Source organism: Melozone crissalis, unplaced genomic scaffold, assembly GCF_028551555.1.
Source record: "Melozone crissalis strain CALT ecotype California unplaced genomic scaffold, PUWL_Pcris_2 ptg000016l_1, whole genome shotgun sequence".
Classification (NCBI taxonomy): domain Eukaryota; kingdom Metazoa; phylum Chordata; class Aves; order Passeriformes; family Passerellidae; genus Melozone; species Melozone crissalis.
In genome coordinates, this window is record NW_026535794.1 from 529,481 (window position 1) to 547,393 (window position 17,913).

The window sequence follows — 17,913 nt, forward strand, 5'->3', positions numbered from 1 at the left end:
AGGGGGGCTGTGGGGGCCATGACGGGGTGTGGGGGGACACTGGGGGGATGTTGGGGCAGCTGGGGGGGGTCTGTGCGGGTGTTTCAGGGGGGCAGGGACCGGGGGCACGGGGGTCTCGGGGGGCTCAGGGGGCTCGGGGATCTCGGGTGGTTCGGGGGGCTCGGGTGGTTCAGGGGGGACCGGGGGTTCTCGGGGGGTCTCGGAGCGAACCCGGGCTGTTCCGGGGGTCACCCGCTGTCCCCCCCCGCAGTGAACGGCGCGTGGTCCCCGTGGGGTCCCTGGTCGCGCTGTGACGTCACGTGCGGGGGGGGCCGCTCCGTGCGCAGCCGCTCCTGCTCCAGACCCCCCCCAAAAAACGGGGGCAGCCCCTGCCCCGGGATGGGGCACGAGCTGCGCGTCTGCAACGCCCGCGCCTGCGGTACGGGGGGGTCTGGGGGACACCGGGAGGGGCTGGGGGGGCACCGGGAGGGACCGGGGGGCACCGGGAGGGGCTGGGGTGCCCTGGGGGGCTCGGGGGGTCCCTGGCGCTGTCGGGACGCTGACCGTGCCCCCCAGGCCCGCGGTGCCCCCCCGGGCAGAGCGAGTCCCCCTGTGCCACGCGGTGCCCGCGGAGCTGCCGGGACCTGCAGGAGGGCGTGTCCTGCCAGGGGGGGGCGCCCTGCGAGCCCGGCTGCCGCTGCCCCCCCGGTGAGAGCCCTGTGGGACCCCCGGGACCCCGTGTGTGACCCCCGTGGGACCCCCGTGTGTGACCCCCCGGGCCCGGCCCCTCTGAGCCTGTCCCTGTCCCATCCCTGTCCCTGTCCCTGTCCCCATTTCAGGCAACCTGGAGCAGGACGGGGGCTGCGTCCCCCCCTGTCCCTGTCCCTGTCCCATCCCTGTCCCTGTCCCATCCCTGTCCCTGTCCCATCCGTGTCCCCCCCCATTGCAGGCACCCTGGAGCAGGACAGGGGCTGTGCCCCCCCTGTCCCTGTCCCATCCGTGTCCCCCCCCATTGCAGGTACCCTGGAGCAGGACGGGGCCTGCGTGCCCCCCGCGCTGTGCCCCTGCCTGGACTCGGGGGGGCACCTCTGGGTGCCGGGGGGGGGCGGCCCCGCCCGGGGCTGCCGGAACTGCGCGTGCGCGGGGGGGCGGCTGCGCTGCGGGCCGGGGGGGTGCGCGACCCCCCCCGCGACCCCCGGGACCCCCCCCGGCACCGCCCCCTGCGCCTGGAGCCGCTGGAGCCAGTGGGGACCCTGCAGTGCCACCTGCGGGGGGGGGCGGCAGCTGCGACACCGGTCAGCGGGGGACACGGGGATGGGGGGGGCACCGGGGGGACATGGGGGTCGGGGGGGGACACGGGGGTGGGGGGAGACACGGGGGGGACATGGGGGTCAAGGGGGGACACGGGGATAGGGGGGGAACACGGGGGTCGTGGCGGGGACACGGAGGTGGGACACGGGGTCGGGAGGGGATACGGCACTTTGGGGACATGTCACACCCGGGGGGGACACAAGGGCCTGGGGTGCGACACGGGGGTCGGCGGGAGGGACACAGGGAACTGTGGGGACACAGAACTTGGGAGGAATAGGGTATATGGCCGGGGGCATGGCCCTGGGGGGCACCTCGGGGGGCCACCTTACCTTGGGGACACACGTGGCGCTGCGGGGACACGGAACCCACGGGGGTGATGTGACCCTGGGGGGGCTCCGGTGCCCCCCAATGCCCCGTGTGACTCCCCAGGACCCCCATCCCCCCCGAGGGCGGGGGGGCACCGTGCGGAGCCCCCCAGGAGCAGGCGCGGGGCTGCGAGGAGGCGCCGTGCCCGCCGCTGTGCCCCTGGGCGGGGGGCGAGCGGGCGCTGGGCGAGCGCTGGAGCCCCGGCCCGTGCCGCCTCTGGTGAGTGGGGGGCGCCGGGGGGCTCGGGGGGCTCCGAGAGACCCCCGCCCACCGCCCGTGCCCCCCCGCTGCAGCACCTGCACCCCCGAGGGACCCGAGTGCGGGGACACGCCGTGTGCCGCCGGTATGGGGGGCATTGGGGGGTCCTGGGGAGGGCACGGGGGGTCTCAGGGGGCATTGGGGGGTCCTGGGGAGGGCACGGGGGTCTCAGGGGGATTGGGGGGTCCTGGGGAGGGCACGGGGGGTCTCACGGGGCATTGGGGGGTCCTGGGGAGGGCACGGGGGTCTCACAGAGCACTGGGGGGTCTCGGTGACCCCGGTGCCCCCCGTGCCCCCCAGAGCCGTGTGACTGGAGCCCCTGGGGGCCCTGGGGACCCTGCAGTGACCCCTGCGCGGGGGGGTCCCGCCTGCGCCACCGGCACCCCCGGCACCCCGAGCCCCCCGGGCGGGCGTGCGCGGGGGTCCGCACCCAGAGCGAGAGCTGCGGCTCCGGCGCCTGCCCCGGTAACGCCGGGAACCCCCGGTACCCCCTCCCTCCCTCCCTGCACCCCCCTGCACCCCCCGGTAACCCCGGGCACCCCCGCAGAGCCCCGGTGCGGCGGGGGGGGCCGCAGCCGCAGCCCCTGCGCCGGGCGCTGCCCCCGGAGCTGCGCGGACACCTGGGCGCCGGTGCAGTGTCTGCAGGGACCGTGCGAGACAGGTACGGCCCGGCCCCGCCACCGGGCACCCACCGTGTCCCCAGGGTGCCCCCGAGCACCCACCGTGTCCCCACGGCGCCCCCCGCCCGCAGGGTGCCGGTGCCCCCCCGGGCAGCTGCTGCAGGACGGGCGCTGCGTCCCCCTGAGCCGCTGCCGCTGCGGGACCCCCGGCGGGGACAGCGGGAGCCGCGAGGTGGCCCCGGGCACCGTGACCCGCGTCGGGTGCCACGAGTGGTGCGTGACACCGGGGGGGGGCACGGGGGACGGGCACAGTGACGGTGGAACGGGCATGATGACAGTGGGACTGGGACGGGGGACACGGTGGGACGGGCACGGTGACAGTGGGACAAGCACGGGGGACAGGGCGGGACGGGCACGGTGACAGTGGGACTGGGACGGGGGACACGGTGGGACGGGCACCGTGGCGGTGGGACAGGCACAGGGGACAGGGTGGGACGGGCACAGTGACAATGGGAGATGGGCACGGTGACAGTGGGGCCGGCACGGGGGACAGGGACGAACGGGCACAGTGCTGGCAGGACGGGCACCGTGGCGGTGCCACACGGCAGGGCCCCACGCGCGGTGACGGTGACACGCGTGTCCCCCCCGGTGCAGCACCTGCGAGAACGGGACCCTGACCTGCCCGGCGCTGCCGTGTCCCTCCCCGGAGCCCGCGACTCCCGCCAGCCCCATGTCCCCGGTGTCCCCCGTGTCCCCTGCACACCCCGTGTCCTCCGTGTCCCCCGTGTCCCCCGTGTCCCCTGCACACCCCGTGTCCCCCGTGTCCCCCGTGTCCCCTGCACACCCCGTGTCCCCGCTGTCACCCTCGCCCTCTCCCTCGGCCCCGCTCCCCCTCTCTCCCGAGCCCCTGTCCCTGTCCCCCGCCGTGTCCCCGTGGTCCCCCTGGTCCCGCTGCTCCCGCAGCTGCGGCGGCGGCACCCGGAGGCGGCAGCGGCAGTGCCGGGAGGGCCCCGGGCCGGGGCCGCCGTGCGGGGGGAGCCCCGAGGAGGAGACGGCGGCGTGTAACCCCCAGGCGTGCCCCGGTGAGAGCGGGGACACCGGGGGGAACGGGGGGGGAGCGGGGAAAAGGAGGGAACGGGAGAGGGAACGGGGAACGGAAGGTGAACGGGAGAGGAGAACGGGAGAGGGGAACGGAGGGATGGAAGGATGGGAGAACGGGAGTGGGAAGGGGATGGAGGTAGCGAGGAAGGGAGGGAGGGATGGAGGCTGGTGGGCGGAGGGCCGGGGCAATGGAAGGAGGGAGAGCCGGGGTCAAGGAGGTGCCGGTGCCGTTCCCGGTGTGATTCCTGGTGCTGTTCCAGTTCCCATTCCCGGTGTGATTCCCGTTCCCGTTCGCAGTGCCGTTCCCGGTGGCCCCCAGCTGCCCCCCGGGCGAGGTGTGGCTGGACCCCGGCCCCGCCTGCGAGCGCAGCTGCCAGGACCTGGCGGAGCCCCCCGGGACCTGCGGGGGGACCCCCGCGACCCCCGGAACCCCCGGATCCCCCGGGACCCCCGGAACCTCCGGATCCCCCGGGACCCCCGGGACCCCCGTGACTCCGGACAGCTCCAGCGCCCCCGGGGTCCCCACGGCCCCCGGCACCCCCGGGACCCTCGGGACGGCCTCGCCCCCCCCGCGCTGCGCCTGCGCCCCCGGGCGGTACCGGAACGGCTCCGGGCAGTGCGTGAGCGCGGGCGGCTGCGGCTGCCGGTACCGCGGGGCGCTGCGAGCGGTGAGCGGGGCGGGGGGCGCGGGCGGGGGTCCCTGAGCCGAGTCTGGGGGTCCCTGAGCAATGTTGGGGTCCCGGCCCCCCGCAGGCCGGCAGCGAGTGGCAGGAGCCGTGCGGGACCTGTCGCTGCTCCGAGGGACGCGTCACCTGCGGCAGCTCCTGCCCCGCGCTCACCTGCCCCGAGGTGCGGGGCTCGGGGGACTCCGGGGGCGCGGGGGGGGCCCCGCGGGCCGGGGCTGAGCCTGGGGGTCCCCGCAGGGCGCGGAGCCGGTGCGGGAGCCCGGGAGCTGCTGCCCCGTGTGCCGGGACGAGTGGCCAGGTGAGACCCCGCGCCCGGGGAGGGGCGGCCCCGGCAGCGCCCCCGCTCACGCCGTGTGTCCCCCCCCGGTGCAGAGGAGCCCCCCGGGCCGTGCCGGCTCCTCACGACGCTGCGGAGCATCGCCAAGGGCGCGTGTGTGCTGCGGGGCGTCCGCGTCACCTACTGCGCGGGGGCGTGCCGCTCCCGCACCGCCGTCAGCGCGCAGGTACGGGGGGCGCGGGGGGACCCCGGCCCCGCCTGCTGCCCCCGAGCCGCCTCTGCCCGGCCCGGGGCTCTCCGGGGGTGTCTGTCCCTGGGTGTGTGGCTCTCCCCGGGCTCTCCGGTGCTCCCGGTCCGTCCCCGCCGTGACGCGGTGTCCGCAGGAGCCGTACGTGCGGTCGCTGTGCGAGTGCTGCAGTTACCGGCTGGACCCCGCCCGGCCCGTGCGGCCGCTGCTGCTGCCGTGCCCCCGGGGCCGCCCCCGGCCCGCGCTGCTGCCCCGCATCGCCGAGTGCCGCTGCGAGCCCTGCCGGGGTGCGGGACGGCAACGGGGGAACCTGCGGGGGGAACGGGCAACGGGGGGAGCGGGCAACGGGGGAACGGGCAGCGGGGGGAACGGGCAGCGGGGGGAACGGGGAGAGCGGGGGGAACGGGGAGAGCGGGGGGAACGGGGGGATCCTGCCGAGGAACGGGGGACCCTGCGGGGGCGTGGAGGGACCCTGCCGGGGATCGGGGGAAGCGGGGGATCCTGCGGGGGGATCCTGATGGGGTGCGGGGTCCAGGGGGAACAGGGAGGATCCTGCGTGGGCTTCGGGGCTCCAGGGACTGGGGGGATTCTGAGGGGCTCCGGGGGCTGGGGGGAGTGGGGGGAACCTGTCGGGGCTCTGGGGGGACACGCGGCCCCCACACCGCCCAGAGCGCTGCGGGTGGAGAAGGGGCTGTCCCGGGCGTCCCGGGGGGCTGCGGGGGGCTCGGGGACAGCGGAGCCTCCTGTCCCGCAGGCGGGGACTTCAGCCGGCGCTGAGAGACCCCCGGACACCGCCTGGATCGAGGAGACCCTTATGGATACCAATAAACGATCGATAAACGATGGAGCTCCATAATCGATAATTAACCATTAATAGATAACCTCACCCGGGGCACTGGGGGAGCTGGGGGGGCAGGGGACACTGGGGGGCACTGGGATGAACTGGGGGTCTCCGGGAGGGGGGGGCACTGGAGGGCACTGGGGTGAACTGGGGGACTCGGAGCGGGCACTGGGATGAACTGGGGGGCACTGAGATGAACTGGGGGACAGTGGGGGTCGCTGTTATGAGCTGGGATGAACTGGGAGAGTGGGGGGGGGGCACTGGAGGGGCACCGGGATGTACTGGGGGGTCTCGGGGGGCGACACTGGGAGGAACTGGGATGAACTGGGGGACTCGGGGAGGCACTGCGATGAACTGGGGATCTCCGGGGGGACACTGGGGGGGCACTGGAATGAAGCGGGGGTCTCTGGGGGGAGTACTGGGATGAACTGGGATGAACAGGGGGACCGGGGAGGGGCACTGGGATGAAGTGGGGGTCTCGGGAGGGGCGGCACTGGGATGAACTGAGATGAACGGGGGGTCTCCGGGGATCACTGGGATGAACTGGGGGTCTCGGGGGAGGCACTGGGGGGGCACTGGGATGAACTGGAGGACACTGGGAGCGGCGGGGGCTGCAGTTTCCCCCGCCACCACACGAGGGCGCCCCTCAGAGAGGCGGGCGGGTAGGAGAGTCCGGGCCCCTCCGGTACGCGGGGACATCGCGGGGACACTGCGGGATGGACAGTGCGGGAGGGACACTCTCGGGGACACTCTGGAGACACTGTGGGGGACTCTCTGGGGACACTCTAATGGACGCCCCTTGGCGCCAATGGCGGCCGCGCTCCCGCCTCGTCACGGAGAAGGCGCCGCCGCCGCGTGATGGCGCAACCAGCGGCCAATGGCGAGCGGCCGCTGCGCTGTGACGTAATAACCGCGCGCCTCGGTGGCGGCCCGTGCGCGGGGCCCGGGCGGGAGAGGTCAGAGAGGGTCGGGAGCGGGAACGGGGATCGGAACGGGAACGGGAGCGGGCATGGGAAATGGATCGGGATCGGGAACGGGAATTGGATCGGGATCAGGAACGGGAACTGGATAGGGAATGGGAATGGGGACGGGGACGGGTACGGGATCGGGATCGGGAATGGGACTGGGAACGGGAACAGGATTAGGATCGGGAGCGGGACGGGACCGGGACTGAGATCGGGTCCGGGACCGAGATCGATGATGGGATCGGGCTTGGGACCGGGACTGGCGTTGGGACCGGGACTGAGATCGGGTCCGGGACCGAGATCGATGATGGGATCGGGGTTGGGACCGGGACCGACGTTGGGACCGGGACTGTGGGAACACTGACGGGGCCGGGGAAGCGGGCCCGGGGAAGCACCGGGGGGAACCGGAACCCAGGGATGGAGCGGGGGGAAGGCGGGAGCGGGGCCGGGCTGGAGAGCATGGGCCGGAGTGAGACCGACCCCGGCACCGGGGGGAGCTCCGGCACGGCGGGACAGTGTCCCGGTGCGGGCCGCCCCAACGCTCGGTCCCGCGCAGAGTCCCGGGATGCGGCGCTGAGCCCTGCCCGGTGCCGCCGAGCCGCGCCCGGTGCCGCCGAGCCGTGCCGGGCACCGAGCCGCGCCCATGGCCGCGCACCTGGTTCGCCGCTGCTGCCGGCGGCTGCTGCTCCCGGCGCTGCCGGGGCCCGGCGCGGGGCCCGCGCTGCGCACCGGGCCGGCCCGGGCCGCCGAGGAGCCGCGGGCCCGGCCCGTGGGCGAGGAGCCGCAGCTGCGGGAGCTGATCCGGGCGGCGGGCAGCGCGCAGGAGCTGCTGCAGCTGGGCCGCGGCAACGCCCTCAGCAGCAACCTGGCGGCGCTGGCCCTGGCACGGCTGGCACGGCTGAGCACCGAGCAGCGCCTGGACACCGAGAGCCTGCGCGGGGACCCGCGCTTCCAGCAGCTCCTGGGGGCGCTCGATGCACAGGTGGGACGGGGACGGGGCTGGGGGGCACTGCTGGGGACACAGCTGGGGCTGTGGGGACAGGGATGGGAGTGCCGGGGACAGGGGTGGCAGTGCCGGGGACAGGGGTGGGAGTGCCGGGGACACCCCCTTCCAGCAGCTCCTGGGGCGCTCGATGCACAGGTGGGACAGGGACACACCTGGATGTGCTGCTGGGGACAGGGCTGCAGTGGCTGCAGTGCTCTGCTCTGCACCTGAGCACTCAGGGCACACCTGGGGCACAGGCTGGCGGTGCCCAGGTCCCTCCAGCGGGTTCAGGGCACGCCTGGGAGGTGGCACAGGTGGAGGAGCGGTGTCCCAAATCCACAACGGCTGTCCCTGTGCCACATCTGCCCCACACATCTGCCCCACATCTGCTCTCCCTGTGGCAGATCTCTCAAGTGTGGAACATGGCTGTTGTCCCTGTGTCACACCTGTCTCTGTGTCATGTGCAGATCTCCCAGGTGTGAGGTGGTGTCCCTGTCTCACACCTGTCCCATGTCCCCATCCCCCGCAGATCTCCCGGGTGTGGAATAGGGCTGTTGTCCCCATGTCACTCATGTCCCAGTCTCACCCCTGTCCCTGTGTCACCCCTGTCCCCTCGGATCTCCCAGGTGTGGAACAGGGCTGGTATCCCCATGTCTCACGCCTGTCCCCATGTCCCCGTGTCCCTGCAGATCTCCCAGGTGTGGAACACGCCTGCTGTCCCCATGTCCCTCACCTGTCCCCGTGTCCCCGCAGATCTCGCAGGTGTGGAACATGCCTGCTGTCCCCATGTCCCTCACCTGTCCCCATGTCCCCGCAGATCTCGCAGGTGTGGAACATGCCTGCTGTCCCCATGTCACTCATGTCCCCATGTCCCTGTCCCCGCAGATCTCGCAGGTGTGGAACTCGTCGCTGCTGCAGCTGCTGCGGGCGCTGCCGTCGCTGGGGCTGGCGCGGGGCGGGCGCCAGGTGCGCTCGGTGGAGCAGGAGGTGCTGTGGCGGCTGCGGCGCCTGCCCCTGCGCCAGCTGGTGCAGCTGGCGGAGCAGCTGGCGGGGCAGGGCGCCCCGGGGCCGCTGCTGCCCGAGGTGCTGCGCAAGCTGGAGCTGCGCTGGACCGAGCTGGAGGGCGCGCGCACCGTGGTGACGCTCATGGCCAAGGTGGGACACCTGTCCCCCGCCCTCATGGAGCGCCTGGAGGACAAGGTGGGGCTCCACGCCTGGGGGTGGCACGGGGGGTGGCACTGGGGGGAGCCGGGCCTCAGCCTCGGCTGGGGGGGTTACCTGGGGTCTGCGGTGTCACCTGGGGTCAGCGGTGCCACCTGGGGTAAGGGGTGCCACCTGGGGTCTGCGGTGTCACCTGGGGTCAGGGGTGCCGCCTGGGGTCTGCGGTGTCACCTGGGGTCAGGAGTGCCACCTGTCCTCTGTCTCCCCTCTCCCACCTGTCCCTGTCTCACCTGTCCCTGTCTCTACCAAGCTCTGGAGCTGGCTGAGCAGTTCTGTCTCTGTCCCAGCTGTCCCATGTCCCACCTGTCCCTGTGCCAGGCCCTGGAGCTGGCTGAGCAGTGTGACTCCTGTAACTGTTTCCCCTGTCCCTTGTCTCACTTGTTCCTGTCTCACTTGTCCCTGTGCCAGGCCCTGGAGCTGGCGGAGCAGTTCTGTCCCTGTTCCGTGTCTCACCTGTCCTTGTCTCACCTGTCCCTGTCCCTCCTGTCCCTGTCCCACCTGTCCCCAGGCCCTGGAGCTGGCGGAGCAGTTTGTCCTTGTCCCATCTGTCCCCCTGTCCCTGTCCCTCAGGCCCTGGAGCTGGCGGAGCAGTTCTGTCCTGTCTCACCTGTCTTGTCTCACCTGTCCCACCTGTCCCCAGGCCCTGGAGCTGGCGGAGCAGTTCTGTCCTGTCTCACCTGTCTTGTCTCACCTGTCCCACCTGTCCCCAGGCCCTGGAGCTGGCTGAGCAGTTCTGTCCCTGTTCTGTGTCTCACCTGTCCCTGTCCCACCTGTGCCCAGGCCCTGGAGCTGGCAGAGCAGTTTGACCCCGACGAGCTGCGCCGCGTGGCGCTGGCCCTGGCGCTGCAGCAGCGCCGCTGCGTGCCCCTGCTGCGGGCCCTGAGCTACCACCTGCTGCAGAAACCCGCTGAGCTGCCCCTGCCCGTGCTCACCGACCTGCTCTTCGCCTTCAGTGAGTGCCAGGGACACCTCTGGGGGCTGGGGACAGTCCTGGTCCCCTGTCACTGTCCTGGGGCTGGGAATTGCTGGGCTGGGTGACAAGGACACTGCAGGGGCTGGGGACAATCCTGGTTTGGTGTCACTGTCCTGGGGCTGGGACTTGCTGGGCTGGGTGACAGGGACACTGCAGGGGCTGGGGACAGTCCTGGTCCCCTGTCACTGTCCTGGGGCTGGGAATTGCTGGGCTGGCAGTGGGTGGGGGAATCCAGGTGAGCTTTGGGGTGCCAAACCTTTCCTTTCCCAGCCAGGTGGGGTGAGGGAGTCCAGGTGGGGCTGGGCACTGTGGGTCAGCCCAGGGTCACAGAGGAGGCCATTCTAGGTGTCCTGTCACTCCCGGTGTCCCAAAGCCCTGGGAGCTCGGTGTGAGCCCCTTCCATCACCCTGGGTGTCCCCAGTCCCTCCCCAGCTCACCTGCAGCCCCTTCAGGCGCTGGGAGGGCTCTCAGGTGTCCCTGGAGCCTCTCCTCTCCAGGTGACCGTCCCCATCTGTCACCTGTGGCATGGGGGGCACAGCACAGGGCGCTCAGAGCCCCCTGAGCTGAGCTGTGCCCCCTGTGCCAGGCAAGCTGAACTTCCAGCAGCCGCAGGTGCTGCACCGCCTGGCCCTGGAGCTGCAGCCCCAGCTGGGCAGCCTGAGCCCGGCGCAGGTGCTGCGCTGCGCCCGCTCCTTCGGCAGCCTGCGCTGGCTCAGCCGGCCCCTGGCCGAGGCCATGGCCCAGGTGAGCCCTGGGGGGCAGGGGGGGACCTCACCTGGGCATGGGGGGACACAGGGACCTCACCTGGGCCTGGGGGGACACGGGGACCTCACCTGGGCCTGGGGGACAGGGGGGACCTCACCTGGGACAGGGGGAACCTCACCTGGGCCTGGGGGACAGAGGGACCTCACCTGGGCCTGGGGGGACACAGGGACCTCACCTGGGACAGGGGGAACCTCACCTGGGCCTGGGGGACCTCACCTGGGCCTGGGGGACAGGGCAAACCTCACCTGGGCCTGGGGGACAGAGGGAACCTCACCCGGGACAGGAGAACAAGGGGCACATGTCCCACCTGTCCCTCTTGTCCCTGTTCTGGACAGCCCCACATTCCCGTTTTCCCCACAGTACTGCCTGGATAATACTCAGAGCCTGACCCTCACCCAGCCCCACATTCCCGTTTCCCAGCCCCACATTCCCATTTCCCTGACCCTCACCCAGCCCCACATTCCCATTTCCCAGCCCCACATTCCCATTTCCCTGACCCTCACCCAGCCCCACATTCCCATTTCCCTGACCATCTCCCAGCCCCACATTCCCATTTCCCAGCCCCACATTCCCATTTCCCTGTCCGTCACCCAGCCCCACATTCCCATTTCCCAACCCCACATTCCCGTTTCCCTGTCCGTCACCCAGCCCCACATTCCCATCACCCAGCCCCACATTCCTGGTTTTCCTGACCATCTCCCAGCCCCACATTCCCATTTCCCTGACCCTCACCCAGCCCCACATTCCCATTTCCCAGCCCCACATTCCTGTTTCCCTGACCATCACCCAGCCCCACATTCCCGTTTTCCTGACCATCTCCCAGCCCCACATTCCCATTTCCCAGCCCCACATTCCCGTTTCCCTGACCCTCACCCAGCCCCACATTCCCATCTCCCAGCCCCACATTCCCATTTTCCCCACAGTACTGCCTGGATAACTCTCAGAGCCTGACCCTCACCCAGCCCCACATTCCCATTTCCCAGCCCCACATTCCCATTTCCCTGACCCTCACCCAGCCCCACATTCCCATTTTCCCCACAGTACTGCCTGGATAACTCTCAGAGCCTGACCCTCACCCAGCTCTGCGGGATCCTCGTCTCCTTCGCCCGCCTCAACTTCCAGCCCAGCTCCAGCGAGGAGTTCTTCTCCATGGTGATGTCCCGGGGCTGCTCTGGGTGGGGAGGGACCCCAGGGACCCCCCCCAGCCACAGATCCCCCCCAGAGCCTCCCAGAGTCCCCTTTTCCCGCGTCCTGGCGCTCCAGGTGTCCCAAATCGCCCCCGGCTCCCTCTCCGGGCACTGGGAGAGGCTCTGGACCCTCCTCCCCAGGCTGCCACCTGTCCCAGAGCGCAGGTGTTGCCCTGGCACGTTCCCCTGGCAGAGGGGCTGTTGGATGGGTGCCGGGGTCACCGAGAGGGGCACGGGCACGGCCGTGTGGCTGAGCCGGGCTCTGTGCGTGCCCCGCAGATCCACGAGCGGCTGCAGGGCCAGGAGCAGCAGCTGGACGTGCACCTGCTGGCAGACGTGGTGTGGTCCCTGTGCGTGCTGCAGCGGCCCCGGGCAGCCCACCTGCGCCAGGTGCTGTGCCCCGAGTTCCAGGCACGGCTGAGAGGTGAGTGGGGGGCACAGGGGGCTGGGCACGGCCTGGGCTGGGAGCCAGGGGTTGGACAGGGCTGGGGGGTCACCTGTCCCACAGGGTTACCTGTCCCTCAGGGTCACCTGTCCCACAGGGTCACCTGCCCCACAGTGTCACCTGTCCCACAGGGTCACCTGTCCTGTCCCTCAGGGTTACCTGTCCCACAGTGTCACCTGTCCCACAGGGTCACCTGTCCCATAGGGTTACCTGTCCCACAGTGTCACCTGTCCCACAGGGTCACCTGTCCCTCAGGGTCACCTGTCCCACAGTGTCACCTGTCCCTCAGGGTCACCTGTCCCACAGGGTCACCTGTCCCACAGTGTTATGTGTCCCACAGTGTCACCTGTCCCACAGGGTCACCTGTCCCACAGGGTCACCTGTCCCACAGTGTTATCTGTCCCACAGTGTCACCTGTCCCACAGGGTCACCTGTCCCTCAGGGTCACCTGCCCCACAGTGTCACCTGTCCCACAGGGTTACCTGTCCTGTCCCACAGCATTACCTGCCCCTCAGGGTCACCTGTCCCACAGTGTCACCTGTCCCTCAGGCTCACCTGTCCCTCAGGGTTACCTGTCCCTCAGGGTTACCTGTCCCTCAGGGTCACCTGTCCCACAGTGTCACCTGTCCCACAGTGTTATCTGTCCCACAGTGTCACCTGTCCCACAGGGTCACCTGTCCCTCAGGGTCACCTGTCCCACAGGGTCGCCTGTCCCTCAGGGTCACCTGTCCCACAGGGTCACCTGTCCCTCAGGGTCACCTGTCCTGTCCCACAGGGTCACCTGTCCCTCAGGGTCACCTGTCCTGTCCCTCAGTGTTACCTGTCCCTCAGGGTCACCTGTCCTGTCCCTCAGGGTCCCCTGGGTGCTGCTGGCACCCTCTGCAGCCCAGTCAAATTCGGTCCCTGTCCCCCCATGGCGGGGACCGGCCACCGGCTGCCACAGTGACCTCCGTGCCCACGAGCCCCGTGTCCCCTCCCGTGGGACCCGGGGGGCCAGTGCCACTGGAGACATGGGGTGCCAGGGCCGGGGGGCTTCTCTGGGGCTGCAGGGCACCTGGGGCACAGCCCGTGTCACACCCCATGGCTGCAGGGCACCTGGGGCACAGCCCGTGTCACACCCCATGGCGGCAGGGCACCTGGGGCACAGCCCGTGTCACACCCCATGGCTGCAGGGCACCTGGGGGCCGTTCCCGTGTCACACCCCATGGCTGCAGGGCACCTGGGGGCCGTTCCCGTGTCCCGGGTGCCACCCGAGCGTGTCCCCGCGTGTCCCCCAGGTGACAGCTCCCCGCGGGCACAGAGCTCGTGGCTGAAGCTGCTGCACATCAACGCCGCGGCCAGGCTGGAGGTGCCAGGCTACGAGGGGCCCTTGCTGCCCCCCGAGCTGCTGGGGGGGCACGGGGACAGGGACGAGGACAAGGACAAGGCCACCCCGCTGCAGCGGTGGCTGCGGGAGGCGCTGCCGGGGGCGCTGGGGGGCCCCGACCTCGTCCGGTACAACGTGAGCACCGTGTACGGCTGGGACATCGGTGAGTGCCACCTTCAGTGCCACCCCCGGGGCTGCCACCCGCCGGGGCACCTGCCAGTGCCACCCCCTGGTCTGGGCATCCACCCTGGGCACCCCTGGCGCTGTCACCCCCACCCCTGTGACCCCAGTCCCCCCAGCCCTGTCCCCCCATTACCTTCCTGTGTCCCCCGTCAGCCCTGTCACTTTCCCCTGTCGCCTTGTCACCTTTCCCTGTCACACCCTGCCACCCCCTGTCACCCTCTGCAGCCCAGTCAAATTCGGTCCCTGTCCCTCAGTGTCGGGGACCGGCCACCGGCTGCCACAGCAAGGCCCGTGCTCCACGAGTCCCCTGTCCCCTGCCATGGGACCTGGGGAGGTGCATCCACACGGACACTGCCCCTCTGGGTGGCTCTGTGTCCCCTGTCCCTCCCCAGGGACACACTGCCCCTCTGGGTGGCTCTGAGTCCCCTGTCCCTCCCCAGGGACACACTGCCCCTCTGGGTGGCCCTGAGTCCCTCCCCAGGGACACACTGCCCCTCTGGGTGGCTCTGAGTCCCTCCCCAGGGACACACTGCCCCTCTGGGTGGCTCTGAGTCCCTGTCCCCTCTGTCCCTGCAGATGCCGAGGCGGTGCTGGACAGTGACAACAAACCCCTGCCCGTGAGGGACTACAGTGCCCCGCACCTGTCCCACTCTGAGGGGACAAAGCCGCTGCCACCGGGGGCCAGGAGGTGCGTGGGGACAGGGGGGGACACGAAGGGGGACAGGAGGTGGGTGGGACGGGAGGGACTCCCAAGGGGGGGAAAGGGGAGACAGGGGAGGGGACAGGATGGGGACAGCAGGGGAAGGGGGGGGACAGCAGGGGAAGGGGGGACAAGGGGAGGAAGAGGAGGGGAACAGGGAGGGGATGAGGAGGGGGAATAGAAAGGGTCAGTGGGGGAGAAGAGGTGGCAGGAGGGGGACAGGGAGGGGACGTGGGACTGCAAGGGGACAGGAGGTGATGGGAGTGGCACAGCTCGGGCACCGCAGGGCCATCTCTGTGGGCTTGGGGTGCCCGTGCTCACGGCTGTCCCTGTCCCCAGGGTGGCCGTGCTCACCCCTGTCCCTGTCCCGGCTGTCCCTGTCCCCGTGCTCACCCCTGTCCCTGTCCCTGTCCCGGCTGTCCCTGTCCCCGTGCTCACGCCTATCCTGTCCCTGTCCCCAGGGTGGCCGTGCTCATGGCTGTCCCTGTCCCCGTGCTCACGCCTATCCTGTCCCTGTCCCCAGGGTGGCCGTGCTCACGGCTGTCCCTGTCCCTGTGCTCACGGCTGTCCCTGTCCCCAGGGTGGCCGTGCTCATGGCTGTCCCTGTCCCCGTGCTCACGGCTGTCCCTGTCCCTGTCCCCAGGGTGGCCGTGCTCACGGCTGTCCCTGTCCCTGTCCCCAGGGTGGCCGTGCTCATGGCTGTCCCTGTCCCCGTGCTCACGGCTGTCCCTGTCCCTGTCCCCAGGGTGGCCGTGCTCACGGCTGTCCCTGTCCCTGTCCCCAGGGTGGCCGTGCTCACCCCTGTCCCCGTCCCTGTCCCTGTCCCCAGGGTGGCCGTGCTGCGCTGGGAGCTGCCGCAGTTCAGCTCTCGGGGCCGGGAGCTGCTGGGCCGGGGCTCCATGGCCCGAAGGCACCTCCGAGCTGCCGGCTTCCTGCTGGCCGAGGTGAGCGTGGCACACAGCAACAGCCTGCAACAGTGAGAAACAGCACCGTGCAACATCCTGAACACCCTGAACACTCAGGAACACCCTGCAACACCCTGTAACATCCAACAACACCACCCAGCAACAACACCCTGTAACACCGAGAAACAGCACCCTGCAACACCCAGCAACACCCAGGAACACCCTGTAACATCCAGCAACAACACCCAGCAACGACACCCTGCAACAGCCTGAACACCTAGCAACACCCAGCAACATCCATGAGCACCCAGAAACACCCAGCAACAACCCCCTGCAACCCAGCCAGTAGCACCCAGCAGCAACACCCACCAACACCCAGCAACAACACCCAGCAACACCCACCCCAACGCTGGGAACACCCCCCGGGTCCCTGGGTGACACATCCACCTGGCACTTGGGGCCTCCCATCCCCTTCCAGGAGAAATGTTCCCAAAATGTTCCCAAAATGTTCCCCAGATGTTCCCCAAACACTCCCCAGGTGTTCCCCAGATGCCGCCTGGAGCTCCCCCTCGGGAGCAGAGCCCACCCCCATGGTGTGAGGTGTCCCCAGGACTCAGGTGTGGCCTCACCTGTGCCCAGCCCGGGGGACAGTCCCCGTGGCCACCCTGGTGCCAGCAGCCGGGTGCCGTTGTCCCCCTGGCACAGCTGGGCACGGCTGGCACCGTTGGCACGGAGGCTGTGTCACCCCCCCGGGGGCTGCCAGCTGCCCCCGCCCGGGGCTCAGCGGGGATGAGCCACCGTGATCCCCCCGGGCCACCTGCCAGGGGCTGGGGGGACAGGGGTGACAGGGAGGTGACACGGACGGCTGATCCTGTGGGGTCATCCGGGATTAACCCCTGCGGGTAATTATAGCCCGGGGGGTGCGACAGCCACGTGCCACCCCCAGGTCACTGCCAGCCCCCGCTCCCATTGGCACCGTCACACCTGGGGGCGGTGGCACGTCCCAGGGTGGGCGCTGGGACCCCAGGTGGGTGCTGGGACCCTCCCGTGGCACAGCCGGGGCAGGAGAGGAGGGGACACGGCTGGGACCCCTCGGCCGCCGTCACAGCCCTGTCCCCTCCCTGCAGGTGCCACACTACGAGTTCCTGGAGCTGAAGCTGGAGCGGCAGCGCGTGGCCTACCTGAAGGACAAGGTGGCCAAGGCCCTGGCCAGTGACACGGCAGGGGACACGGCGGGGGACGCGGCCACCTAGCCCCCCTCGCCTCATCGCGTGGCCCTGTCCCTGTGCCAGTGTGAGCAGGTCACCGTGCCCGGGTGGCCCCGTGCCTGAGCCCAGGTGGCCACGTCACCACAGCGAGGTGGCCACGTCACCAGGTCACCGTGCCCCGGTGGGACCCCACAGTGAGGTCCCTGTGTCACTGTGTGACTGCTGCTCCGTGTCACCAACGGCTCAAATAAACACAGAACTGTGCAGGGATGGTGGCACAGGGGACAGCTGGCATTGGGGGTGGGTGGCACTGGGGATGGGAACACAGGGGATGGGTGGCATTTGGGACATGACATTGGGTACAGGTGTCATAGGGGACTTTGGGGACAGTGGGGATGGGTGGCATTGGAGACACATGACATTGGGGATGGTTGCCATCTGTGCCAGGTGTCATTGGAACCAGGTGACATCCAGGCTGGGTGACACTGGGGCTCGGTGGCATCATGGCCAGGTGTCATTGGGCCTGGGTGACACTGATGGCAGGGACATGGGAGCCAAGTGACATTTGTGGTGGTTGGCATTGGGGTTGAGTGACATTGGGGCTGGGTGATATTGGGAATGGGTGACAATGGGGCCAGGTGACATTGGGGCTGGGTGACATTGGAGCCGAGTGATGGCAGGGGCAGGTGACATTGGGAATGGGTGGCTTTGGGAGTGGGTGATAGCAGGGACCAGGTGACATTGGGGCTGGGTGACACTGGGAATAGCTGATACCAGGGTGGGGTGGCACTGGGGCCAGGTGACATTGGGGCTGGGTGATGGCAGGGGCAGGTGACACTGGGGCTGGGTGACATTGGAAATGCTGACACCAGGGTGGGGTGACACTGGACAGGTGGCAGTGGAGCTGGGTGACATTGGGAATGGGTGACATTGGGAATGGGTGATGGCAGGGACTGGGTGACATTGGGAATGGGTGACATTGGGAATGGGTGACATTGGGAATGCTGACACCAGGGTGGGGTGGCAGTGGGCGGGTGGCAGCGGGGGCGGTGCCATCGCTGTCGGTGGCACGTGGCTGTGCCCACCCCCCTGTCCCCGGGGCCGCCGGTCTGAGCCGGGATCGGCAGCACCGGCCTTGATTCCCGATTATCCCGGGATTGTCCCGGGGCACGGGGACAGCGGCCGGGGCTGGCTCGGGGGGGCACCGGGACCCCGCGGGCCGGGGGTGTCTCACTGGGGGGGGGGGGGTCACATCCCGGCCGTGTCCCTGTGGGGTCACGAGTCCCCTCACGGGGCAGGGGGACAAAGGGGCTCAGGACAGCCC

At 70.4% G+C, this 17,913-nt stretch overlaps 2 protein-coding genes and 2 non-coding genes across 4 annotated transcripts in view; all 4 read left to right on the forward strand.

Annotated features, from left to right (window-relative positions):
- Nucleotides 1–5,641, forward strand: part of LOC128935224 (SCO-spondin-like) — a 34,745-nt gene extending 29,104 nt beyond the window's left edge. Inside the window, 16 exon segments of the mRNA XM_054273371.1 lie at nt 251–418; nt 556–687; nt 998–1,274; nt 1,720–1,875; nt 1,950–1,999; nt 2,215–2,379; nt 2,462–2,575; nt 2,666–2,807; nt 3,189–3,327; nt 3,439–3,616; nt 3,933–4,303; nt 4,389–4,484; nt 4,559–4,619; nt 4,694–4,824; nt 4,982–5,132; nt 5,600–5,641. Of these exon segments, the coding sequence (XP_054129346.1) occupies nt 251–418; nt 556–687; nt 998–1,274; nt 1,720–1,875; nt 1,950–1,999; nt 2,215–2,379; nt 2,462–2,575; nt 2,666–2,807; nt 3,189–3,327; nt 3,439–3,616; nt 3,933–4,303; nt 4,389–4,484; nt 4,559–4,619; nt 4,694–4,824; nt 4,982–5,132; nt 5,600–5,622 (2,354 nt within the window). The 3' untranslated portion in view covers nt 5,623–5,641.
- A 1,653-nt stretch (nt 5,642–7,294) lies between these two features.
- On the forward strand, nt 7,295–16,848 carry TBRG4 (transforming growth factor beta regulator 4). The gene is made up of 10 exons (XM_054273170.1): nt 7,295–7,633; nt 8,522–8,836; nt 9,638–9,809; nt 10,417–10,574; nt 11,637–11,747; nt 12,062–12,206; nt 13,505–13,756; nt 14,353–14,464; nt 15,306–15,420; nt 16,509–16,848. Exons 1-10 carry the CDS (start codon nt 7,295–7,297, stop codon nt 16,632–16,634), a joined length of 1,845 nt encoding a protein of 614 aa, XP_054129145.1. The 3' UTR covers nt 16,635–16,848.
- Nucleotides 13,108–13,232, forward strand: LOC128935794 (small nucleolar RNA SNORA5). The gene has a single exon (XR_008482966.1). It is a non-coding gene; the product is annotated as a small nucleolar RNA SNORA5 (small nucleolar RNA).
- LOC128935795 (small nucleolar RNA SNORA5) lies at nt 13,997–14,130 on the forward strand. Its single transcript, XR_008482967.1, has one exon. It is a non-coding gene; the product is annotated as a small nucleolar RNA SNORA5 (small nucleolar RNA).
- Nucleotides 16,849–17,913: the final 1,065 nt, after the last annotated feature.